The sequence below is a fragment of the Chrysemys picta genome, chromosome 1, assembly GCF_011386835.1.
Source record: "Chrysemys picta bellii isolate R12L10 chromosome 1, ASM1138683v2, whole genome shotgun sequence".
Classification (NCBI taxonomy): Eukaryota; Metazoa; Chordata; order Testudines; family Emydidae; genus Chrysemys; species Chrysemys picta.
Window position 1 is genome coordinate 342,343,809 of NC_088791.1, and position 25,574 is coordinate 342,369,382.

General features: G+C 53.5%; 2 protein-coding genes and 1 long non-coding RNA gene across 13 annotated transcripts in view; 2 read left to right on the plus strand and 1 right to left on the minus strand.

The window, feature by feature from the left end:
• P2RY6 (pyrimidinergic receptor P2Y6) overlaps positions 1 to 15,345 on the plus strand; it is an 87,726-nt gene extending 72,381 nt beyond the window's left edge. For all 10 annotated transcript variants that reach the window (XM_065581780.1, XM_005310702.5, XM_065581781.1 and 7 more), the window contains exon 2: positions 5,258 to 15,345. In XM_065581780.1, coding sequence (XP_065437852.1) covers positions 5,309 to 6,295 — 987 coding nt within the window. In that variant the 5' untranslated portion in view covers positions 5,258 to 5,308 and the 3' untranslated portion in view covers positions 6,296 to 15,345. The remainder of the gene's footprint in view (positions 1 to 5,257) is intronic.
• Positions 12,563 to 22,524, minus strand: LOC122173736 (uncharacterized). Its single transcript, XR_006174473.2, has 3 exons — positions 22,449 to 22,524; positions 20,889 to 21,038; positions 12,563 to 15,933 (listed from the first exon to the last, which is right to left on the minus strand). It is a non-coding gene; the product is annotated as an uncharacterized LOC122173736 (long non-coding RNA).
• ARHGEF17 (Rho guanine nucleotide exchange factor 17) overlaps positions 21,027 to 25,574 on the plus strand; it is a 256,033-nt gene continuing 251,485 nt past the window's right edge. For both annotated transcript variants that reach the window (XM_042850529.2, XM_042850534.2), the window contains exon 1: positions 21,027 to 25,520. In XM_042850529.2, coding sequence (XP_042706463.2) covers positions 21,633 to 25,520 — 3,888 coding nt within the window. In that variant the 5' untranslated portion in view covers positions 21,027 to 21,632. The remainder of the gene's footprint in view (positions 25,521 to 25,574) is intronic.

Here is a 25,574-nt window from a genome sequence, read left to right on the forward strand (position 1 = left end):
AACCAAAAGAAGGCTGAGGGGAGATAGGATTTCTTTCTATAAATACCAGGGTGGGAGAGGAGTTATTTAAGTTAAGCGCCAATGTGGATCCCAGAACAAAATGGATATAAACTGGCCATCAACAAGTTTAGGCTTGAAATTAGACGAAGGTTTCTAACCCTTAGAGGAATGAAGTTCTGGAACAGCCTTCCAAGGGGAGCAGTGGGGGCAAAAAACCTAACTAGCTTCAAGTCTAAGCTTGATAAATGTATTGAGGCGGATGGTATGATGGGACTGCCTATGATGGCATATAGCCAATCTACGACTGCTAGCAGCAAAAATCCCCAACGGCAAAAATCCCCAATTGGCTCCCAGTTATCTTCCTTGTGGGTCTTGCCCACATGCTCAGGGTCTAACCGATTGCCATATTTGGGGTCGGGAAGGAATTTTCCCCCAGGTCAGATTGGCAGAGACCCTGGTGGTGTTAGGTCTTCTTCTGCAGCATGGGGCAGGGGGCACTTGCCATTTTAAAATAGTGTAAATGATGTGTAAATAGTGTAACTTGGAGTCTTTAAACCATGATTTGAGGACTTCAGTAACTCAGCCAGAGGTTGTGGATCTATGACAGGAGTGGGTGGGTGAGGTTTTGTGGCCTGCAAGGTGCAGGAGGTCAGACTAGCTGGTCATGATGGTCACTTCTGACATCAGTAAGTGTATCTGAGTAAGAATATAACCAGTATCCCTTAAGTGACTTACCACAAGATGACAGAACATGTTAGTATTAGAGCTGAGTGGGTCTAATATTTAATTTTCTTTCTTGATATAGGAATTAGACACAGTGCTCCTGTCAGATAATTTCTAAGTTATTATCTGCAACAACAACAAAAAAAACCCTAGAGTTTTCAGTTGCTCGTGTAGTCCCTGGAATCATGGTTAAAGTTGCCCCCCACCCCAAAAAAATCTGAAATGGTGCCCCAGTGGGCAGGCCTGGAATTTGCCCCCTGCACACACATGCGGCCCCATTGGCCTGACTGGAGCACACCCCCGAAAATACAGAAGTCAAACTCTGCCTACGGCTGTGCACCTTTCTCTAGCTTCAGGCAAACTCCACCTAGAGTTTTTCCCCTAGATCAGATTGGCAGAGACCCTGGGGGGGGGTTCACCTTCCCTTGCAGCATGGGGCCAAGGTCACTTGCTGGTTTAAACTAGGGTAAATGGTGGATTCTCCATAACTTGGAGTCTTGGAGGATTCTCCATAACTTGGAGGACTTCAGTAACTCAGCCAGAGGGTATGAGTCTATTGCAGCAGTAGGTGGGTGAGGTTCTGTGGTCAGCCTAGAAGATGACCACGATGGTCCCTTCTGGCTTTAAAGTCTTGGAGAATCAGTGTCAACATGAACTCAATCACTGATCATTCTAGTGGGTAGGGTGGGAGCTGCTGCGGGGGGGGGGGGAGGGAGGGGGGAGGGAAATGCAGAGGACAGGACAGAGGAGACTGAGAGAGCAGGGAGAAGGAGAGAAACAAAGGGTAGGAACAACAGTGGCCACAAAGGGAACAGACTTTTCTCCCTGATGACAACTGCAGCAGTAACACCTGTGCTAACAGTAAATAAATGTTCAGTCGCTACAAACAGGCTGTACTATCCCCTCAATGTCTGTGCAAACCACATCAGACACCAGTGGGTGTTCCGGGGGGAATATATACACCTGCAATGATGCTCCAGTCCCAGGCACCATAATTACCCTAGAATTCCACCATCTCCCCTCAGTGCGTTTGACACCCCTGCTCTCGTCCATCTCCACGGGCCAGGGCAGCATTGTTACCTGTGCTGCTCGTACTCCGACTGCTCTAGTTTTAAATGTCTCCCGCAATGGAGTGTCTTTCCCTTGTCCTTGGGACTCTGTTCCACGGCCCATTACAGCTCACCGTTAGGAAGTGCCTGCTGATATTCAACCTAGATTCTCCTTGGCTAATTGTTCATAAATCTTCCTTTCTATGATGGCTTCTTGCTCTCGGTTTAACTAGTAACAGTGCTCTTGGGACGAACGAGCCGGCGTTGCGGGGGTTATATTGCTTTCTGTAAATACATCTCCCTTCCAGTGGTTCTTCTAGTCCTTCATTTTCTACCTGTGATATAGTCCTTCTAGGGCTGTCAGTTAAGCACAGTTAATTTTGTTTTCAATTAATTGCAGGAGTTAACTTTTTTTGGTCAATTAATCGCATACCTCTGGGCGGGGAGGGAGACATGGGCGGGGGGGGGTATGGGGCTAAAGCTGCAGCCCACAGCTCTGTGGGCAGCTGAGGAGGGGCGGGGCTAGAGCCCCGAGCAGGGCTGGAGCCCAGAGTCCCACACCCTGAGGGGGGATGAAGCCTGGAGCCAGCTCTGGCTCCAGGGTTTTGGCCGCCCCAAGCAGCTAAAAAAAAAAAAAAAAGCCGTGATCGCGATCTGCGGCGGCAGTTTGGCGGGAGGTCCTTCGCTCCGAGCAGGAGTGAGGGATCGTCCGCCGAATTGCCGCCGAATAGCTGGATGTGCCACCCCCCTCCGGAGGGGCCGCCCCAAGTACCTGCTTGCCAGGCTGGTGCCTGGAGCCGGCCCTGCCTGGAGCCCCATGCCCTGATCCCCCTGCCCTGAGTGGAGCTGAAGCCCTAAGCCCCCCGGGGCTGAAGATGGGGGGAGGTCACTTTTTTTAAAGTCCAAATGGGGTCACCAGCACAAAAAGCCTGATAACTGCTGCCATAGAGAACAGGGGCCTGGCAGCTCAGCCTCCCTGCCCCAGCCTCTCCTCGCCGGCCACCTGCAGAGTCCCTGAGGTCAAATCCCCCCTCCCTTGCAAACAAGGGAGTTATGTAAACATCATAATCGTTCATTTGTAAGTTCACCTTTCATGATAAAGATTGCCCTGCAATACGTGTCTGAGGTGAATTGAAATGATATTTCTTCTGTTTGTTTTTCCTACAGTGCAAACATTTGTAATCAAAATGAATACTCTAAAGCGAGCGCTGTGCACTTTGTGTTCTGTGTTGTAATTGAAATCAGTATATTTGAAAATATAGAACCCCCCCCAAGTATCTTTTTAAAAAGTATTCAATTATTGCTTAACAGTGCGATTAACACTGCAGTTAATCGCGATTCATTGTCTTAATCGCTCGACCGCCCTAATTCCTAGATAATGAGTCTGACCAACCATTGCACGTATCGGCCCCAACCAAGAGCAGCGCCCCCTTGTGCCAAGCGCCGCATGAGAGCGGAGCGAGACGGCCCCGGCCCCAAAGGCGGTCTAGATAAGACAAGGCAGACAGACCACGGGAGGGGAAAAGAGACGTGAAGTGACTTGCCCAGGATCACACAGTGAGTTAGTGGCAGGGCTGGGAGCTGGGAATAAAAGTCAGGTCTCACGATGCCCCGCTCGCCTCCCCTGGTCTCAGTTCCTTCGGGTCGGTTGTAAACACCTCCCCCCACCCCACCCCCCGCCGGTGGTTTTGTCCCGAACGCTCCCAGCGAGGCTCAGATTTCAGCGGCTGGTTCGCTCTCACATTTGTGCTTTTTGAGTCTCGTTCTAGCCAGGCTCGCCCAAGGCACGAGGCAGTCAGTCTGGGGACCTCCTAGTGGCTCCGGAGCCTCTCTAGCACGGGACCCGATCCTGTGAGCTCTCCCAGCCCGTGAGGTATTGAGCTCCCACCAGACACTCAGGATGGGGTTCACAGAGCCTCGCATGGCAGTGACGTTATCCTGCCCACTAACCACACAGCCCCTGTGCCAGGAAGGCCTGTCAGAGCATGGTTGCAGGGCAGACCACACAGCTGTGGGCTGGATCCAAGTCACTGCGGCTCCAGCAGGAATGGATTTGACGCAGGGCGTCTGGCCCCACTTGCTCTCTTGCGCCAGTGACGACCATTCTCAGACACTGGAGTCGTAACTCACCAGAGAACCTTCCGCCTCGACCCGGTGTCTTTTATGATTCAGTAGATAAACAGTTATCGTTAGCACAACAGCGTGTCCCGGCCTGACGCGCTCCGGGGGCATGGCCTGCCTGTGGGAAGCAGCAGCCAGCAAACTTCCTGGGACAAAGGGACAAAGTGAGCCATCGCCAGTTCTGGGCCATTTTACACTAGGTAACATCTTCCATACGTGCTCTGTTTACCATTGCTTATTGGGGACCATGTTCTCACTTGACTGTAGCTCAGTTGACTTCAGTGGAGCGATGCTGCTGCTGATTTATGCCAGGTGAGTGTTTATATTACACTAGCGCCCAGAGACCCGGGTCGGGACCAGCCACCCACTGTACCAGGCCCTGTGTGAACACAGAGGTAGACACAGTCCCTGTTCCCAAAGAGTCTAAAATCTAGCTCTCCCTAAGGGCTTTATACACTTGAATGAATTTGCTTGGAGAGTGGGATAATACAGTGGAGGGAAAGAGATGGAGACATGTTTTTAGAGGCATGGCGAGATGGCAGCAGCTGCAAGGCAGAAGGCACTTGCACCGACAGCGCGGCAATGGGAAGGAGAAGGATTGTCGTGTAGTTAAAGCACTGGACTGGGATCCAGGATAGCTAGGTTTGATTTGTGGCTCTGACACACACTCACTGTGTGGCCTTGGGCAAATAATTTAATCTCTGTCTGTCTCAAAGCCCCACGGGCGGCTAACCCTTCCTTGCTCTCATGTTTTGTCTCTCGTCTGTTTTCATTGGCTTCGCCTCAGTGCAGGGACTCACTGTGGATGTGTACAGCACCTAGCACAATGGGGCTGTGATCTCGCATGGGGTCTCTGGGCCCAGAGTGGTATTAATACATCATGAGGGGAGGGGAGGAGGCTGGTGCTAGGGGAATGGGGAACAGAACGGGAAGAGACGAGGTCCATGAAGGAGATTGAAGCGAGAGGAGCAATTCTGTGCAGTTGGGGGCTGGGTGGTCATGGAGAGGGGTGGGGGGAGGACAGGAGAGCAGCCTCACTAAATCAAGACGGGAGGAGACGCTATGCTCTGGCTTCGCGAGTAGTTCTGAGGTCAATGCAGGAGTCACTGGGTGAAATCCTCTGGCCTGGGCCATGCAGGAGCCTTAGATGATCATATTGGTGGCCCTCAGATCTATGAGCTGGACCTTGAGCTGAATGAAGGGCCAGTGGGGTCATTTGGGGGATGGGGGTGATGTGCTTGTGCTCCTTGGTCCGGGGCTAGTTTGATGTCAGCATGGCTATCATGCGTGCCGGTGTATCGACGTGACGCATGGTTCCTGGTATGGAACGAGTTCCTGACTGTCCTGTTCTGTTTTGCTTGCAGGCGCTTCTGGTCCAGAAAGCCTGCTAGGTCTAGGCCGAGCCCCGCACGGAGATGGAGAACTACACCGTGGCTGCGGCGACGAACTCCTGCACCTTCCATGAGGAGTTCAAGCAGATCCTGCTGCCCCTGGTCTACTCCGTGGTGTTTGTGGTGGGGCTCCCCCTGAACTTCATCGTCATTGTGCAGATCTGGCTCTCCAGGAAGGTGCTGACCCGCACTGCTATCTACATGCTGAACCTGGCCACAGCCGACCTGCTGTACGTGTGCTCCCTGCCGCTGCTCATCTACAACTACACGCAGAAGGACTACTGGCCCTTCGGGGACTTCACCTGCAAGTTCGTCCGCTTCCAGTTCTACAGCAACCTGCATGGCAGCATCTTGTTCCTCACCTGCATCAGCGTCCAGCGCTACCTGGGCATCTGCCACCCTCTGTCGTCCTGGCACAAGAAGAGGGGCAAGAGGTTCACCTGGATGGTGTGCGGCGGGGTGTGGGTCATCGTCATCGCCCAGTGCCTGCCCACCTTCGTCTTCGCCTCCACGGGCATCCAGAGGAACAGGACCGTATGCTACGACCTCAGTCCCCCGGACCGCTCCGCCAGCTACTTCCCCTACGGCATGACGCTGACGGTCACGGGGTTCCTCATCCCCTTTGTCTCCATCCTGGTGTGCTACTGCTGCATGACCAAGCTGCTCTGCCAGAAGGATGAGATGATAGGCCTGGCCGTGCGCAAAAAGAAGGACAAGGCCATCCGGATGATCATCATTGTGGTCATCGTCTTCGCCATCAGCTTCTTCCCCTTCCACCTGACCAAGACCATCTACCTGATCATCCGCTCCTCGGCGGGTGTGCCCTGCCTGGCCTTGCAAACCTTCGCCATCGCCTACAAGTGCACCAGGCCCTTTGCCAGCATGAACAGCGTGCTGGACCCCATCCTCTTCTACTTCACCCAACGCAAGTTCCGGGAGAGCACGCGCCACCTGCTGGACAAAGTGAGCTCCAAGTGGAGGCACGACACATGCCGCACCTACAAATCGTAGGCTCCAGGGAAAGGAGAATGAGGGGGGATGTTCTGCTGCGCGGAGGCAGAGGACTGAATGGCTGTGGCTTTATCGCAGCCAGCCCTGCTTTACCCAGCAACAGGGAGAGCGGGAGCAGGAGGCAAGGACTGATGGTCCTGAGCATAGCGCTGGGAGCCAGGAGCTTCTGAGTTCTATTCCCAGTTCTGGCCATGGGTGGGTCATTTGGCCTCTCTGTGCCTCAGTTTCCCCATCTGCAGAATAGAGAACAATACTCTGTAAATAATAGGTAAAATGATGCTGACCTGCCTCACACCTTGGTCAGGGCTCGGAAAGTGCTTTGAGGATGGACCAGGCTAAGAACAGTTTATCCTTAAAATTCCAGCAAATGGCCTGAGTGGGAAAGGTTACAGTACAGTTGGAAAGAGGAAAGTGAAAATAATTGGGAGCAGGCTTTGGGGCTGGGCGAGGTGGTGTCCGAACGCAGTATTAGTGCAGTTACTATGGTGCACCGCAGCTGTCACCTATGAGGAGGAGCGGCTGCTCAATATTAACCGCCGCTCGCTCTGTGGACTGACGATCCTTGCCACGGATCTCTGACTGGCAAAGCCCTAGCAACCACACGTGGGGCTTTGCAGTGAATTGTGCTACTGCCGCTGATTACAATGGGCCACAGTCCACGCCAGTGGAGTTGCGGCGCAGATGGGTTTGTCCCAGCGTGTTTCATTCAGAATGAAGTTTCCAGTGGATTTGGGAAATCCGTTATTAGCAAGTAGTTCAGTGGTTTACAACTACCTAGATTTTGTGGACAAAAATCTCTCCCCATGTCAGTCCCCTATAGAGATCACCTCTGAGAATGAGCAGTTCGGGAACGGGGGAATCAGCTGCTGCGTGCCAGTGCACGAATTACTGGGATCTGGTGAACTTATTAGGGTGACCAGACAGCAAGTGTGAAAAATCGGGACGGGGGTGGGGGGTAATAGGAGCATATATAAGAAAAAGACCCAAAAATCGGGACTGTCCCTATAAAATCGGGACATCTGGTCACCCTAGAACTTATCCACCAGCCAGTGTTTTTTCACTGCTTTGCCACAGTAATTCAAGTTTCCCAAGCAGAAAGCTGCGTTACTAATGCAAGGAAAACCTACCCTGGGAATTTAGAGAAGACAATAGGTCTCTTGGGACCACATGAGTCTACAAAAGGCTTGATCCATATGGGAGGGCAGGAAAAGGGAAATCTAGCGAGTACATCTACAGTATTATTGGCTGTTAACAATGAGGACACAGTCATTAAGCTAACCTGACTGCTACAGTCCGATTCAGTTCTATCTAGGTCATCTTACAACTCTCATCGCCGTAATATCTGAGCACCTTACGATGCGATCGTCCTGGTTTCTACTGTTTAAAGATTCACCAGTTGCCTGACTGGATCTAATAGGGCTCTGGTGTGTTTTTATTTTATTGTATTGTATTTTTGTGCACCCTCGTTAGAAAAGCATTCTCACGTCATCTCCAGCATTTTGAGCTAAGATCTAGTTCATGGGAAATTTAATCTTTTAAAAAGGAACTGGAAACCAGAATATTTTTAAAGAATTTCCAAGCTAACTGCCCTGTTTTTATGATACACTGGTTTAGTGTGTAGAAGCATGTCTCCCTCTAGTGGCAGATCCCAGATATAAGTCTGCTACTTAATTTAGCTCATGCAATAGAGACCTGTGTTTTTGAAGATGACAGGTTCAGTCCCTGCTGGAGTTAGCGTCTGCGCGGCCACATCTCATGACAGGCTGCACTAGGCTTTTTAAGCAAGTCAACTCTGTTGTGACACATCACTGAATAACATTTAATTTGGGGGTGGGAGTGGAAGAAATGATGGGAATGACTGTCAATGCTTACGCCTGGGATGGTTCTTGATCAGCAGCAGAAACTAACCACTGAGTATGTGCAGGGTATGAAATAAGAGTTGAAGAATTTAACTGAACAAAGGTGGAGTCAACATACTGGGCCAAACCCAGCCCTGGGGTAACCGAGCACCACTCGACTTAAATCACTTTGAAGTTGGTGGAGTTGCACCTGCTGACAATGGGGGTGAATTTGACGCAGTGGGAAAGAGTAGGTGCTGTATCTTCCCGGGCTGGGCGCATTTGAAATCAGTGTTGAGACAAGTAGCCAGACCTCTCCTAGGCACTACTCTGAACAGTAAGGTGCCATCTATCTACCAGCACGATCATGTCATAGCCACCCGTGACATTGTCCTCTGAACTATTTATGGGACGACTGCCCTCTTGGCCGATGTACCAGGGGTTGAACAGGGATCTCCAGAGCTGAAAGCATAAGCACTTACAGCGTGAGCTAAGGAACCTAGCTCCTCTAGTGGGTAGCTTCTATCGCTGCAGATCAGCACAGCAGAGGACCAGTAACACACACATACACACACCAGTGGATGCCACTTATGCCACACCTGGTATAGGCGCTGACTTCTACCCGCGCCGGTGGGTGCTTGACCCTCCTCTGCCCTGGCCCCACTCCGACTCCACCCCTGCCCCGCCCCCTCCCGCCCCTGCCCTGCCCCCATTTCAACCCCTTCCCCAAAGTCCCCACCCCAACCCCACCCTCTCCCTGCCCCTATTTGGACTCCTTCCCCAAATTCCCGCCCCGGCCCCGCCTCCTCCCCTGAACACGCCATGTTCCTGCTCCTCCCCCCTCTCTCCCAGAGCTTGCTACGCCACCAAACAGGTGTTTGGCGGCGGCAAGCACTGGGAGGTAAGTGGAGGAGCGGGGACGCGGCGCGCTCAGGGAAGGAGGCGGAGGTGAGGTGGGGCGGGGAGGGGAGTTTGGCAGCTGGTGGGTGCAGAGCACCCACTAATTTTTCCCCGGGGTTGGCTATGTTCCCAATACAGCCCCACACTGCTTAATTTAACCTGGTTTCTACTGATACCATTTGCTTTTCTCTGTCTCAGTGCACCCGCTGTGCTCATCTTCCTCTCTATCCCGACCTACCCCTCCTCTTCTCCAACCCGCCACTCCCATGGGTGGGGGGTAATGGAGGCTGGGGGACTCCAACCTCTGTTAATGCTCCCCGTCGCAGCCCTGGGGCGGGCCACGGCAGGGCTCAGAGCTCCCCTGAGCAGCGCAGGTTAAGGACTCAGTCCCAGCCAGCCAGCTGGGGCTCGGGGCTCCTCCAGACTGCTCAAGGCGCCAGCAGGCTATCTGAGGCTCGGGGCTGCTCCGGGGCCTGGCCAGGGCTCGGGGCTCCGCTAGTGGGCCGGCCAGTGAGAGCAGGGGGGCAGAAGGGGCCTCGGGCGAAAGGGGCGGACAGGACAGGGCAGGGCCTGGGGCAGAAGAGGCAGGGCAGGGGGCCAGCCTCCCCAAACGGCAGTGAATATGCTGCCCGTGGCCATTCCCTTCCAGTCCTCACACCTCTCCCAATCTCATCCCCCTGACAGCTCCTTCTCTCTCTAACCATAGAATCCCAGAAGTGTAGGACTGGAAGGGACATCAGGTGGTCAGCTAGTCCAGTCCCCTGCACTCAAGGCCGGACTAAGTAATAACTCGACCATTCCTGACAGGTGTTTGTCTAACCTGCCCTTAAAGCCCTCCAGTGATGGAGCTTCCACAACCATCGCCATGAGCAGCACTCTAGTCATTTGCACTGAAGAATAATCCCACTTCCCCGACAGGAGCTTCTTTTTCATGAAGCTCTGCACATAACTTATTTGCATAATGCTCTTCACTGTAGTCCTTTGTGGCAAAGGGTGTGTTGCCTTCTGTGTTTGTACAGCACCTTGCACAGTGGGGCCCTGAATGAGACTTTGGGGGACTTCCAAAATCCAAATAAATAGTATAGTGTGAATCCACCCCTACCGCACCGTACCAGTGCATTCTGGGAAAACTATCCCATAGTGCCTCAGCAAGCGATAGCCTGCCCAGACTGGCACCAGCAGCATGTGTAGCAATGCCTTCTGGGATGTCCTACCACACACATAGCTGGGAGGGAGCAGGCCTGGCCGAGCCAGTGATGCAGGCCTGGTGTGGGGGTACCATGGACACTGCAAAGGAAACGTTGTGCCAAAGTAGTTCTAGGAAAGCATCCACGGGCTGGACTAGGGTTCAGGCAGGGGTGGAACTGTTGCCATGGTTGCTAACCAAGTGTTAGTGGTGGAGGCAAGCCAACCAGGCCACTGCCTGGTTACAGACTCTACTAGCAGTTGTACTATGGACGTTGTAAGGTCAAAGGCAAAGCACCCACTGAGCCAACAGGTGACATGTAGCCACATCCACACACACAAGTCCTGCAGAGTGTCCGTCGCTGTAACTCTTAGCCATTCACTGGACACCACGGCTGCAATCGCTAGATCTGAGCCACCAGTTCTTGCCCACCTAAAGCTCCCCCTGAACACGCATCAGGCCTTGCCTAGGGGGAACTGAAAGGCTAGACCACCACCATCTGGTGCATGTGTTTTGAGAAGCTGTAGAGGGCCTTTGCGTGGAGTAACCATAACGTTACCAGCTCGTCCCCAGATGTAAATCTACAGTCCAGAATTCACCATTAGGCACAGGTGCTGACTTGTAATTTTCCCCAGGGGTGCTCCACCCCCACTCCGCTCCTTCCCCCGAGGTCCCACCCTCGCTCCACCTCTTCTGGACTCTGCTCCAACCCCTCCCCCAAAGCCCCCGCCTGCTCACTGCTATCCGCCCTCCCGCTAGTGCCTCCCCCAGCCGCAGAATAGCTGATCGGCAGCACTGCTTGAGCCCCAAAGCACCCATGGAGTCGGTGCCTGTGCCTTTAGGGCTGACCCAAAGCCCAGTGACATCAGTAGGAATAACTCTCATTGACTCAATGGGCTTTGGATTGGGACATTTCTTCTGGTGGATTCCGGAATTTGAAAAGCTCCTAGGGAGAGTTCTAACGCAGCTATTTGGCCTGGAGGGACCTGCCCCAGCCTGGCATCTCCCCAAAGTGGCCCTGTCTCTGGAATCGAATGACTGACTGTCAGGCGTCCTTCTCCTTGGTGGAGCTCACCGGGCCTGACCGACATTGGCTTGAGAGCAGCGCCTTCTATTTGGGCCAAATCCAGGCTTGGAGTAAATAGGACCATTTCCACCATAGTCCATCAGCAGGCAAAACTCCCAGATGCTTCAATGGCTCTGGGTTCAGTGATTCTCAGACTTCAGTGGTTCAGGAGCCAAATTAGCCATCAACAGTACCCACAAGAGCCCCAGGAGTGTGAATTCGTTGTTTCATTGATTATTTTTATATCTATATAATTATTCTCACAGCAAAATGGCTGACCAAGTAGTCTACAATTGGTTAATAACATAGTAAAAGCTTCCTGATTGGTTAATAACTTAGATTGGTTAATAATTAAATCACCCGGGGTTTTAATATCATGCGCTGCAAAGAGCCGCAGAAAAGAGCCACTTGTGGCTCCCCAGCCTCAGTCTGAGTATCACTGCTCTCGTAGATAGGAATCTGCACTGGGACTCCGGAGAGCTGGCCTCCAGTCCCAGCTCTGCTACTGACCAGCTGCATGACCTTGAGCCAGTCACTTCATCTCTCTGTGCTTCTGTTTCCTCTCCCACCCTTTGGCCGTCTTCTCTGTTTAGACTGGAAGTGCCTGGGGGCAGGGAGCGAATCTCACTAGTGCCTTTATAAAGCGCCTCGCACAGTGGGGCGCTGATCTTGACTAAGGCTCCTAAGCACGGCTGTCGGACCAAGGACGATAACTAGCTGAAGGCCCGTGCTGTCCCACGGGTCATTCGGAAATTCGCGTGGATCAAAGAGCTGAAAAGGGCTGAGGGCTTAAAAACTGGAGGGTAACAGACTGAATCCTAGTGCTGATTGGACCTGGTGCTAGTCTAAACACAAAGAGCTCTCAGCCAGGCGGGTGGCTGTTCCCATCCCTGACTCATGACTCAGCAGGGATCCTGCACTTCGAGGGACACCCAGACAGATTGAGAGCCCTGCAGTCTTCTTCTCTAGCTAACTAGTTGTCCCTGATGACTCTAGGCCTGGATTTGGGCTTTGAGGAGAAGGCCCAGCAGAGATGCCTGAAAAGAAGGATCATAGACACGTAGCCGGGTGTCCGTTTAGAATTTACAGACAGGATTTCCCTTTGTCCATGTCTTTATTTACAAATGTCCTCTGAACTCTATGGTCCCAGGGAGCCCTTCAGAGCAGTGAATAGCTCATAGCACTGCCCTGGGACAGGGGTTCAATTGAATTTGTGGGCTGGCTGGCTGGCTTTTACTCCACTAAATTAGGGGTTTCAACCTTTTTTCATTTGCAGAGCCCTAAAAAAATTTCAAATGGAGGTGCGGACTCCTTTGGAAAACTCTGACGTAGTCTGCAGACCCTCAGGGGTCTGTGGACCGCAGGTTGAAACCCACTGCCCTAAATTAACTCTAGGGACGAAATGACCAGCAGACTGCATTTGTTACTAGAAACTAAGTCTGGGCTGAGGACTCACGCTGTTGGTTTGGATCCCTGACTTGCCCCAGTCCCTTTAGCTGCTTCATAGTCAGTGCAGCAAATAGTAACTGGACTTTTCTGAACCCAGACGTTCTGGGCCGAATTCACTCTCATTGTCACAGATGAAAATCAGGAGTGGGTACAAAGTGGGTAGAGTCTAAAAGTGGTGTATGGGAGATCTGGATCAGGTCTCATGTAACTTAGGCTTGGCTTACCTGTTTTAAAAGGTTCTAGCCACTGTAAAGTTAAGAGTGGCCACAGTTCCGAATGGGCTTAAGTAAACCTCACAATGAATTATGTTATGTAAATATATCATATTGTGCCAGTCTGGCATGCAACAGCACCCTGCAATGTAACACCCGCTCTCCCTGCCCCTGAGCCGAGGACAGGAAATCCAGTTCTCACCCCTGCCTGCTTTCACTGTTTGAGCATAACCAAACCCCCTCCTTTCAGAAGGGGAAGATCAAACACAAGGTATCCAGAACTGAGCAATGTAACATGCCATGACTGAAGCTGTACAAACTCTATGTTCCTCTGTCCTCCCAGGACAGGGCACCAAACAATGACCAGGGTGTATAGAGGGGGAAAATCTTGCTTGTCGCTGTGAGGAGGAAGTGAGGGGTGGAGTGGGGAAGAGGAGGGAGAAATGTGGGTGACCAACTATGTGGGAAGGAGGAAGAATGAACAGGCCTTTAAAATTTTAAACAGATCCCTGTAGGGTTCCCCTCCCCCAGTTGTGTAAGGGTGGATTTATTTTCCATGCTCTGCTTTGCATTGTTCCGTTCCCCAGACAGAAAAGAACAACAAATCCTGACTCCGACTGCAGACCCTGCTTCCACAGTCCCGTCCTCTGGGGTAATTTTCTCTCTGTTGTTTTTTCCCAACTGCTAGGCACTTATTTTTTAAATAAAAACCAGTGTCAGGATTTTCCTTTCTGCTAGTAATAGCTGATCCTGCCTGAGGATGAGCCAGAAAGATCAGGAGAGCTTCAGGTAGACCCAGACTAGAGTTAAGGCCTGAGCCAGGAAGTTCTGATCTGGATTGTAAGAAGAAGTCCCCCACAAAGTACAGCGCCTGATCCACAACCCTTTGGGAATCTTTACACTGAATGTAATGGGCTTTGGATAGAGAACAATGAGATGCTGTGGCGGGGCCTGACTACCCTGCCTTAACCCGGAAGGAGTTAAGCCCCAGGGACTGGCAGCGGAAGTCCCGCCTCCCCGGGCAGACTGGGCATGCGCCAAGTGCTACAGGAGTATAAAGGGAGGGAGACCAGCTCATTCTGGGCTGGAGCCTGTAGGAGAAAGAGCTGCCGGGGGAGCTCCTGCGGCGGACCAGCCACGGCCGCTGACTGCACCGGGAAGAGACGCCGTCCACGGCTCGCCTTCGCCCCGGCAATTGGAGGAGACCCAGGAGACGACCGAATCCGCCGACTACCAAGGACCCGACGACTCCTGGGAGACCCCAACGGAAAGCCTAGTAGGAAGTGACCCCAGGAGGGTGGCAGAGTGCTACCTCCCCCTTCCCCCCCCCGGGGAAACTCAGTGTGTTTTGGTCGGAACCCCCCGCTGAGTTGGTGGCAAATCATTACGCTACTGTTAGGGCCCCGGGTCGGGGCCCCCCTACTGGGGCTGTCGCACCACAATGATAAAGACTCTGGCCGCTAGGCCATGCTACTCTCCACCCGAGGGTTGCTTCCTGGACTCTGGCCGATAGGCCCTACTGCCCTGTAGCCAAGGGCCATGTTATAGACTCCTGCCATCAGGCCACGTCTCCTTGAGGTAAAGGGGACGCCATAGACTCTGGCTGGTAGGCCATGCTACCCTCCACCCGAGGCTTGCTTTCTGGACTTTGGCCGGTAGGCCCCACTGCCTTGTAGCCAAGGGCCATGTTATAGACTCCTGCCATCAGGCCGCGTCTTCTTGAGGTAAAGGGGACTCTGGCTGCTAGGCCACACTGCCCCGGACTGAAGGGCTATTTTACGGACGGTGGCGGATAGTCCACGCCGCTCGCAACCTTAGGGGCATCACAGATGCATTATGGGGATTGTAGCCTTCCTCTGAAGCATCTGGTCGGAGACAATGTACCAGCTTAGATGGGTCTGTCCCTGTTGGAGATGGGCCCAAGCCGCACACTTCGAACCCTGTCCATTTGGGCTCATCTCTGCTTCTGCAAGGTGATGGTCCCGTACCCCCAGCAACTGTAGGTGCTGCCCTCTTTTCCTTGCCAGGCCTGATAGCACTGCTGCTTGTGACAATGGCATCACAGCCTGAGACGGACAGATGTGGGTCGCTCGCGGCATTCTATGCTCACACTGCCCCATCTTGGGAAGCACGTGCAGCTAGTGGGGTGTGGTTTTGATCATGCGTCTTTGATCAGTTCGTCCCTTGTGTTGATGGTGAGCTGTCCAGTGCACGTGCCGTGCATGTATCGGCCGTCCAGTGACTGGGTTGTGCTTGGTGGTGCTGCTGGCCCCGTGCTGCTGGCAGGGCCCTGTTTTACCACCTCTCTCTCAGACATAATTTTGTAGCATTGAGATGAAGATAAATTATTGTATTGTCCTTTCAGAATGACTAATGGAAATAAAATGGAGGTTCCTGTATGTCGGTCTCAGTGTGGTTCTGTTGATGCTCTCTGATGTTCTCCAAGGAAAGGGGCCATGGACGGCAGAGATGGTGCCGAGACTCAGCAATCTAGCTGAAGAACAGTTGAAAGCGTTGTTTTCATTTTTGATAGCATCGAAGAGGCTTCCATGCCCCCTCTAAGGGACTGATAAAGCAGAGTGGAGATATTTCACATACTGTACATCACTGAAATGCAGCCACTTCTAGCACAGAAGACAGTACACAGCAGAGATTAACAGCATGGTCCATAATAGTGGGGCTGGAGGGGGGATTTGGGGCAAAGACGTTAGAGCAAACCGGCTTCTCTTGCACACACACAAAAAAAGATCTCCAGTTTCTATGATCTCCACACGGAACCGAAGCTTTTAAAGAACCTGTGGTCCCAAGTGTTCTGTCACTGAAGTCAAAGGGAGTTTGAGCAGGCTTCCCCCATTGTAAAAGACAATGAGGTTGCACTGGGGTCAGTGAGGCCAGAATCTGCATTCTAAATGATCATTCAGCAGAAGGTTGGCATGGCGGGGAATCAGCTTGGCTCTCAGATCCCAGTATGAGTTTGTGGCACTGGCCTTTAGAGAAAAAAAACAATCTGTAGTTATGATCTTAGCCCGTTTGGTCTGGAGTCTCTGAGACAGGCCAGAAGCATGGAGCCTCTCAATGCCATTGTTACCCCTTCAGAGTAGAGGTGCACATTAAGATATTTCAGTGTCTGTGTGCCCGGGCCCTCTGCTGGACAGAATTAGAACTACTTAACTGCATGTCATAAGCCTTATACTGCTGTAGCGAATGGCGCTTCCCCTTCAGCTCCTGTAGTAGGAGGCCTGTGCTTTTGAATTCAATGCCCTCTGCTGCTGTGATGTTCTGAATGGCCATGACACAGAACTAGGAAGCCACCGACTTATTTCACTATTGACAAAATAGCTGACACTGGCTATGGGGTCCTTTTTGGGCTGAATGTCTTCCCTGGGGTCTGGGAGAGGAATGTCCTTGTGCACCCCGGAAGCCCTGGGGTTGATGGCTGCCCAGGGAGAGGCTGGATCGAGTGCTGAGTTTAACGCTGAAAGCCTAGTTGGTTTCATTTTTTATTGCTTTAGAAGAGCAAGTGTAAGAGCTGGGTTTGTCCATACAGGACAACAGCTAAGGCCTGGTCCACGCTATCTGTTCTGATTCAGTAGCAAATCCTCCGACTGGAGACGCTGCTTGTACTGGCAAGAGTTCTGCTGCAGGTGTAGCTTATACCAATTTCCTGAGCGAAAGCTGCTCTACGGCAACAGGCCTTTTTGCCAATAAAGTGCATCTACACTGGGACTTGTGCTGGCCCAGCTCTGATGGTTAGGGGGGATTTCCCCCCCCTTTCCTAACTGCCACAGCTATGCTGCTGAAACTTTGACGCATAGCCCGGGTTTCAGAGAAGGGCGGGTGATTTTGAAGGTCTGACTAAATGGATTTGAGCCTGATGGGAGCGAGAGCCCCTGAGGGTGACGGCCTGTTTTTCCCACAGACCAGAGAGCTCCCCCCCACACGCACACACAGACACAGCCCTGCCATATGCATCAGCCCAGGTGGAAGGAGCTAGGCTAGTCCCCGCTACTTGTGCATTCCTTGGCCTCTCTCCACAGCCTGCAGCTATGGACTCCTGGCCTGGGCCCCATCCCTGTTTGCTAAGCACCTTCTCTCCCCTTTCTCTAATCTTTGTCAAACCCGCTTCTTTCATGGGTCCCCTCTTGGTTGGTCACTTCACCAGTGGGTTCTCCCACATGCCTCCTACCCAACCATTGCCCTCTGGGTGGTCCTGTTGTGAGAGTGTAAGCTCCTGGGGGCAGCCACCAGGTCGGTCTCTCTGTGGGTGGTGGAAACTGCCAGGAATATAGAAATAATTCCTGCTCCTTGGGCACAATCTGCACCCTGAGCTTGGAGGTGAAAGGCTCCACTTCCCACCACAGATCCCTGGACCCAACCATTTGCCCAGAAGGAATGCTACATTTGGTAGCAGACTTGCACACAAACAGGGGCTGGAGGAAACTTATTGAAGAGAACCTTATTTGTTCAGGCATACGGGGGAAAGAAGAACCTGTGATATAACAGCAGAGTGCTTCAAACGGGGTTCATTCCTGTGGAGGGGATGTGTATTTCAGAAGCTCCTCGGTGACTAACAGCAGGCAGGGAATCATCTAGCCCTACACATCTCAGTATGAGAGTCTGCCCATCTTCTCCCACAATGTCCAGCCTCTGCCCTCTTCCAGACAGAACGTCAGGCCTGCTTGGGATGGAAGTGAATGTCACCCCCTAGCAGTGGCAGCCTACAAAAGGGTATAATCCTTAATACTATTCCACAAGAACAAATTTGGATTGCTGCTAGTGATTTTCTATGCACCATCATTAGCAGCGGTGAGTTGGGCAGTGTTGCATGACTACACTGCTGTCTAAAACACATACGGTGCTTTTGAACTCTTGTGGAAATTTGTCCAGTTCCAATACCGGGTTAGGAATACGGAGCAGTACTGGAGCCACAGGTACCTTAGGTTTCTGTTCAGTAACCCCTTGGTCCAACTCTAAGGTACATCACCAACTGGCTCCACATGACTCTCCAGCAAACCTTTTTTAGAAAGTGCCAGAGAATTGAACAAGCACAAAGGGTCCCAATTATCCATTATAACTAGTTCTTAATGGTGCATGGCACAAACACTCAATGAGTTACTGATTAAAGGCTGGATGAGAATGGACCAGGGCTGTAGTAACCTACCCCAGGCTTTCTGATGGGTTTTCTATCCTGCTGGCTTTTGCTGGTTAAAATGTAACTAAAGCACAGCTCACACAGCATTTTTTTTTTTAAAGGAGCAATCTTCATAGGAAACCTCTCTTCAAAGGTTTCATTTGCCTCTCATGAGCTGGAAGGAGAAAATGCGAGGGGCACCAAACACAGAGGTGCACTCTGATTACATTGCACTTGTGTTGTCCCGTGAACAGGAGCATCCACTTTGTTGTGGCAAAGCACTGAGATTAGGGGCATGCAAATACTTGCCTCTAACAGAGTAATTGACATCTATGGGACTGTTCCCAGGAGTACAGACACCACTTCCGAATAAGGGGTCCAGGATCAGGCCCTGGGTTAGTGACAGAGCCAGGACTAGGGAGCCCAGGAGTCCTGCCAACCATAGACCACACTCCCTCTACTTGTGTTGTAGTCAGCACCACAATTACCATTGACTTTAATGGGAGCAGGTTTGAGCCACTCCAAAGATTCATGGGGTTGGAGAAAAGATTAAGCAGAATTAGCTAAAATACTTAGAACAACAACAACAAAGGGGGGGGGAGGGACCCTGACAGTGAAAACCTAACTCACTTTCCCACATACTTTCTAAGTGAAAGAAACACTACCTAAGATCTGACACTGCCGGTGTAGAAGCAGGTTTCAGAGTAGCAGCCGTGTTAGTCTGTATCAGCAAAAACAAGGAGTCCTTGTGGCACCTTAGAGACTAACAAATGTATTTGGGCACAAGCTTTTGAGGGGTAGAACCCACTGCAGCTGATGAAGTGGGTTCTAGTGTAGAAGCAGTCATCTTTCCCAATGTCCAGTAGGGGGTGCAACACTGTCAGGTTTGGAAAGAGTCCTGATAAAAAAATCTATAGTGTCGAGAACTAACTTTAATAGAGAAACCAAAGCCCTGCACAGAATGAAGATGTAATTGGTTTGTGTCCCTCTAGCAGGTTACTCAGGCCTCTTGCCCATTTCCTGTTTTCCTTCTGGTCCATCTCCATCCAGCAGCCCAACCTGCAGCATGTCAGGGCTCCAGGAATGAGGGGCGTGAATTCTGCCTCCCTCACCACCTCTCCACGCAATGTTGTGGGGGCCACAGCACGGCCCACTGGCTGGCTGGGTTAGCGGCGTAAGTGCAGCCCCAGGGCTGACCTCTTCTTAAAACAGACCAGTGAGGACAGAGTGGTCTCTTACCATGTGTCTGTACAGTGCCTAGCAGAATGGGGCCCTGATCTCCGCTGTGGCCCCTTGGCACTCCTGTAACATATTTAATCATACAATCTGTTAGCTCGCAGGCTTTTAATTCTGGGGAACGGGAGCACCAAGCAATTTCCATTTGGCTATCAGGAGCGGTGCTCGGCTGAGCAAATAAGACAGCTGCAAATTGGGCTCAGTTTGTGGGATCCTGTGGCCCACCCCTGCTCCATCACCTTCCTGCTATGCAGATCATGACCTTGAAGGGAACTCTTCACTGGATCCTGGGAGCAAGGAGACGGATTATGCAAAGGATTCCCCAGCAACAGTGAATTCCATAACATTATCAGGCCTTTAATGTCACCAGAATGGGGAGGCTGTAGCAGGGGATGGAACCAGGGGCCTCTCCTTTTGCTTCCCTATCCCTTTTCTAGTCATCTACCCTGGCCTCCTCTAGGTCCTTTAGCCATGATGCAAGACCTTCTTCCTTTGTATCTCTCCCCACCCGGACGAGCCTTCCTCTGCCCCACAGCAATTCACTGATGCTACCCGTTTTCCAGTCTCAGCTCACAGCATTTCAGCCGGGGCGACCCATGAGAATTTCCCTGTTCACTTCGAGGGGAAGTCCAAGCCCAGAGGGAACTTGTGTACCAACCAACCAACCAAAAAAGGAATAAAATAAACTGTACAGACCGAATCCTAATTATTGTAGTCAATGGGTGCTGCTGAAGGCCTCCGTGTTAGGTGCTGTCGGAGAAAAACAGTGCCTATGTATGGATTTAGGAGCCCAACTTCAGGCACCTTTTTTCAAAATCTTGGCCATGATTTTGGTGTCTTTTAGCTAGAGACATTGTTATTATTTGTCTTGTAGTAACACCTATGAGTGCCAGCCACCCCACTGTGCTAGGCGCTGTACAACCAAAAAAAAAAAAAAAAGACAGTCCCCCACCCCCAAAGAACTCACAATCTAAGTCAATTATGGAGCTATTAGTACTATGAATATTCATTTGCATTGTGGTAATACCCAGCAGCAGCATTCCAGACTGGGGGCAGGGGTGTACAATTATATAGCAAAAGCTATTCCAGGCCCTGAAAAGCTGACTGTGTATGTATGAAAAACCCCTTTTAAAAAGGCACTGGCAGAGTTCATTGTTGATTAAAAAGGGGGAGGGGGACATCATGAAACTGTCAATGTCCCTGGTTCTTCCCTGCACTGGAAAACTTGGCAGAAAAATGTTATCAGCGTTTCCAAATCTGAAAAGTCACTGCTTTCTCAGCTGCCTCTCCGGGCACTGAAATCCACAGAAGATAGGAACCCAAGACCTCGTGCCTTGTGATTGTTTTTATGCTTAGGGGAAATCCACCCCTTCAAAACAAGTAAAAGGCCTTAAAATATTTAAATTCTTGCCCTGTCTTCCTGAAAGGCTCAGAGGGAAGTTAAAAAAAAGGGGCAGGGGAGATTTGATCTCCAGTCTAAACACATTTAGTATATATTTAAAAAGTATGAGATCTGTAGCCAAAGCAGAACCAAAAGATTTAACATGTGAACACACTGGAAAATAAAAGGCATACCGGGGACTCATAGGAATTCATCGTTACCGTATTTCCTCTCTCCTCATGTTCTTTTTCTGGTAAAATTACTCAAGCCTTGTTCCCAGACTTTCCTTCAGAGACCACCCCCTCATTTCAAGAAACCACGCCTCTTAAGGAAAGTTTATTTGCCTGCAACAGAACAAAATAAAGGGAGGAAGAAATTTAAGCCAAAAAATAATAATTGAAAAAAGAAGGGATGAGGGCTTGTCTCCATGTGGCAAGGCAAGTGGGCCGCTTTGGCGTCTGATCAAGAGATGCCTTCGGATTTCGTGCGGCGGGGAGATGTCGGTGCGGCGGCTGGGTACAGGGGATGAAGTCGGATTGGAAAGGGGGCCACTTCCTTTCACCGACATGGATCGGCCGCTGCAGCGGGGAAAGTGCCACTGAAGTTTGCCGCCTGCTCCCCCCCCCCAAAGAAAACCCACCCCTTCGAGCTGCCTGGGAATCACCTCGGAACCGGAGCAAAGGGGGAAAGGGATCACGCCGCGATCCGGGGCTTTGGGGAAGGGCGCGTTTGCAATCCCCCCACCCCCCGGATTTGCCGTGGGAAGTGGAAGTTGCCTCCAACTTCGCAGCGCCGCGGGGACCCTGGATGGCGGAGGGCGGCGTGCAGGGGCCGGACTGCTCGCCGGAGCGGGTTTAGGGCTGGAGCACAGGGGAGGAGAGGAAGGGGGGGAGGCCGAGAGAAGGGGGTGGGTGGGCTGAGCGCGGTGTGTATATACAATGGCGGAGGGGGAGGCCGAGGGGACAGCTCCCCTCTGCCGGAGCGTCTCCTTCAAGCGGCTGGAGCGGTGGCTGGAGGCAGCGGCGGAGGGGGAAGGAGCCCGGCAGCCGCCCTGCCAGTGCCAGCCCCCCGGCGCCAGGGCGCAGCAGCAGCAGGACTCGCCGCAGCGCCGCCGGCGATCGCCCTCCAGAGCCGCCTCCAGCGGCCTCTCCAGGAAAGTTTCCAAGCTCTCGGCCGCCGCCTGCCCCTCCCCGGAGCTCCGGGGCAGAGCCCTGCGGAGCCTGTCCCCCTCCGTCCGCCAGCTCTCCCAGCGCTTCGACGCCGCCGCCGGGGCGGCTCCCCCGCCAGCCCCCCGCAGCTCCCAGAGCGAGGAGGAGCCGGACGAGGACGGGGCCACCTGCTGCCCGCCCCAGCCCGGGAAGAGGGAGGCTCGGCCGCCGCCCGATGAGGAGGGCGGGGGGCAGCAGCGCGGCCAGGGGCTGAGCGAGCCCCCCAAGGCGGGGGAGGCCGGACTGGAGCCGGGGGGGCTCTGGCCCAGCGTCACCGAGATGCGCAAACTCTTCGGGGAGAGCTTTCGGCGGCAGCCCCCCGGCCGGGCCCCGGAGGAGGAAGGTGGGGCCCGCTCCCTGCACGGAGCCGGCAGCTCGGCCGCCGCGGGGACTCCCCCGGCGGGGCTCGGGGCGCCCCGGCCGGGCACGGACAGCCCCCCGCTCCCCAGCAGCGCCCCCGCTCCGGCCAGGAGGGAGGAGGAGCGGCTCCGCGCCGGCCCCAAGCAGCCCCCTCCTCCCCCGCCGCCCCGCAGCTGCATTCCCTACCCCGGCCTGCTGCGAGCGCACCCGCTGCCCTGCGCTCCGTCCGGCGGGGAGGCCAGGCGGCAGCACCAGCACCAGCACCAGCCGCCTTGGGATAGTTTACATTCCTGGCATAGTTCTTCCAAACCACAGGCTGCCCCCCCGCCCTCCACCACCTCCTCTGCTGGCTGCAACCTCCTCCAAGAAGAGAGCTCCAGCCCCCAGGAATTGCTGCCCGCTCACAGCTTCCCCTTCCCTGGCAGCGCCAACAGCAAGCATGGCCCCTGCGGGGGCAGGCCCAGGTCCCTGGAGAGGTCCTCGGGGAGTGAGGAGGAGGGGAACCAGTTAGTGACCCCCAGGAAACGCTCTGTCCGGAAGAAAAAGAAAGACCTGGGCCTTTGGGACCATGAGTCCGACAGTGACGGGCTAGCGGGAATGGAGGCCGTGCCAGGGCGGCCCCCCCGGACTCATGAGGTCCTGGCACACCTGCCTCTTCCTACGAACGATGGAGCCAAGCCGCCCTCGGTGGCAAAGAGGCTGGTAGCAGCAGATTGCAACAGTGGGAACACCTTTGCCGCCCTGCTGGGTGAAGCCAAGGCAGTGGGCAGCGCCGAAGGGCACCGGCAGTACATGAGGGGCATGTCAGAAGGCGTGTCCACTGCTCACTTCCCGCTGGCCACAGCGCCACCTGTACCCCTGGTCTCCCGCGTCTCCAAAGTGAACATCCCGCCTTTCGGGCCAAGCCCTTGCGGGTCGAGAAGCAGCAGCAGGTACTCGAGCACTGAGACGCTGAAGGAAGAGGACCACTTTGGGCCCTGCTGGCCCAGCCAAAGCCGGAGCTTCCAGGGGGGCCTCGGCATGTACAGATCTCCCAGCTTCAGCCAAAGCGACAGCCTCACCAGGCTTCAGCAGCAGGTCCGGGTGCGTCCTAAGCTGCCCATGGGCATCGGCAAAGTGAAACAGGACCTTTCCGGTGAGATTCTGCTCCACAGTGGACCTGAGGCCGAGCGAGCCAAGCACAGGAAGTCCATGTCCAATCCTGACATAGCCACGGAGACTCTGACTCTCCTCAGCTTCCTGAAATCGGATCTCTCCGAGCTGAAGGTGAGGAAGAAAGGTGGCGGGGTCAGTGATCAAGAGGAAGGGGCCTTCAGCAGTGGCAGGAGTGAGAACTACCAGAGCCCAGCTGGGCACCAGCTGGGAGGCAGAGGCCGAAGTGTGGCACAAACCCCAAACCGGTGGGCACTAGGCGTCCGCCCAACTCTCAAAGACCTCACCGCAACCTTACGCCGGGCCAAGTCATTCACCTATTCTGACAAACCGGCGCCACGCAGACTCTTCCTCCAGAGCTCCATGAAGCAAAGCTCCTCGGAGCTTCTCCTGGCCAGCAGCAGCGACCATGACAGCGTGGTTTCGGACGGTGATGCTGGCCAGAGAGAGGACGTTGACGGGCTCCCGGTCGTTATCCAGGATCAGTATATTCAGGAAGCACGGCAAGTCTTTGAGAAGATAAGTCGGATCGGCTCCCAGCACGACTACGGCTTTGTGTCAGATCAGAAGGACCGCGCAGGTGTGAAAAGTGGCGGGGAGTTTACAGAGAACCAGAAGGAAGCCGATGCGGCCCTTCTGAGTAGCAAAGAGCACAAGCAGTGTCTGAAGAAAGAAGAGTCTGAAGAAAACCTCTCCTGTGGGAAGTCCATGGAGGAGCTCTCGGGTCATGAGTCTAGCATGACCGATGAAGGCATCGTGACGGAGCCTGAGATGGGTCCCACCAACGCTGCTTATGGGGATCTCCGTCAGGCTGTCGCAGCGTGGACACCAGCCAACGCCGGCCTAGGGGAGGGTGACACTGATCGAATGAACAGTAAAGATATTCCTCTCCCTGGGCTCGCAGCTAGAACGAACCATGAGGGTGCTGCTGTTGATGACGCCCTTCCTGGTAAAGCCATGGCCCAAGGGTCCCTAGAGGCACCTTCCACCCCAAGCACTCTGCGGCGCCGAAGGAAGTTTCCCTCTGTTGGCAACAACTGGTCTGATTCCAGCAACGGGGAATCCAGTGGCGAAGCCTACAGATCCCTAAGCGACCCCATGCCCCACAGGAGGTGCTCGATCACAGAAGAGACCGAGAACTTCTCAGTGGACAGTAATCTCCTAGGGTCCCTGAATTCCAAGGCCGGTGTCCCAGAGTCTTTGGCCATGGCTCTGTCCGAGTGCACCGGCAGCGCTGCCAGCGACCTGTCCGTCTGTAGCGATGGAGTCAAGGATTACAACACGGTGATCCAGAACATTGTTAGCCAGCCCGGCGCCATGGACAAGGTGATCGACGAGCGGGGAAATGGTAAGACAGTCAAGAAGAAATCGTTCAGCGACCCCAGCCGTCGCAGTGAGTTGGCCAGCGCAGGCTTTGAGGGCCCCAGCGAGCCAATCAGTGAGATGGACCAGACCATCCCGCCTTCCAGCAGTGAACCCATCCTCTCTGAGCAAAGGGACGAGGTAGGGGAGCTGGAGGAGCTAGGCCAGGAGGTTGAGAAGCTGCGCTCTCAGTCTGAGCACATCCTACCTGCAAAGGCAGGAGGCAACAATGCAGGAGAGGCCGCTCAAAGCTATAGCTTTGACCCCAAGCTGGCAGAAGTCCTGTCCCCCAGGATCATCAGGCGCAGTTCCAAGAAGCGCACCAACCGGGTGACTCACCAGGAGAATCATGAGACTGCATCCTCTGCCACAACTCCTGCTACTACCCTGAGTAGGTCCAGGCCTGCATCCAAGCATGTCCGGCACACTAGCGAGCCTGCCGCTTTCCTCCCCATCTCAGCACCTGAGCCTCATGGGTCGCTCAGTCAAAACGTCCATGTAACTGTGCCAGAATCTTCACCTCTCCCCATCAAATCCTACCCTGTACTCCAAGCTCCATCCTTGGAGGATGTCACCAAGCAATACATGTTGACTCTTAACTCAGGGGACTTGTCTTCTGGTGGCACTGTGGATATGCCCAGGTCTTCGCCTGCTACACCAACTACTTCAGAGCCCAAGCTGCTGAGATGTCCAAAGCAACAGGAGGAACACAGCCCGAGCAGCACCAAGAGCAAGCCTCAAGTGGTAAGTGCTCCTGGTTTTAAGATGCTCTAGCTTAGGACCTGATCCAAAACCCAG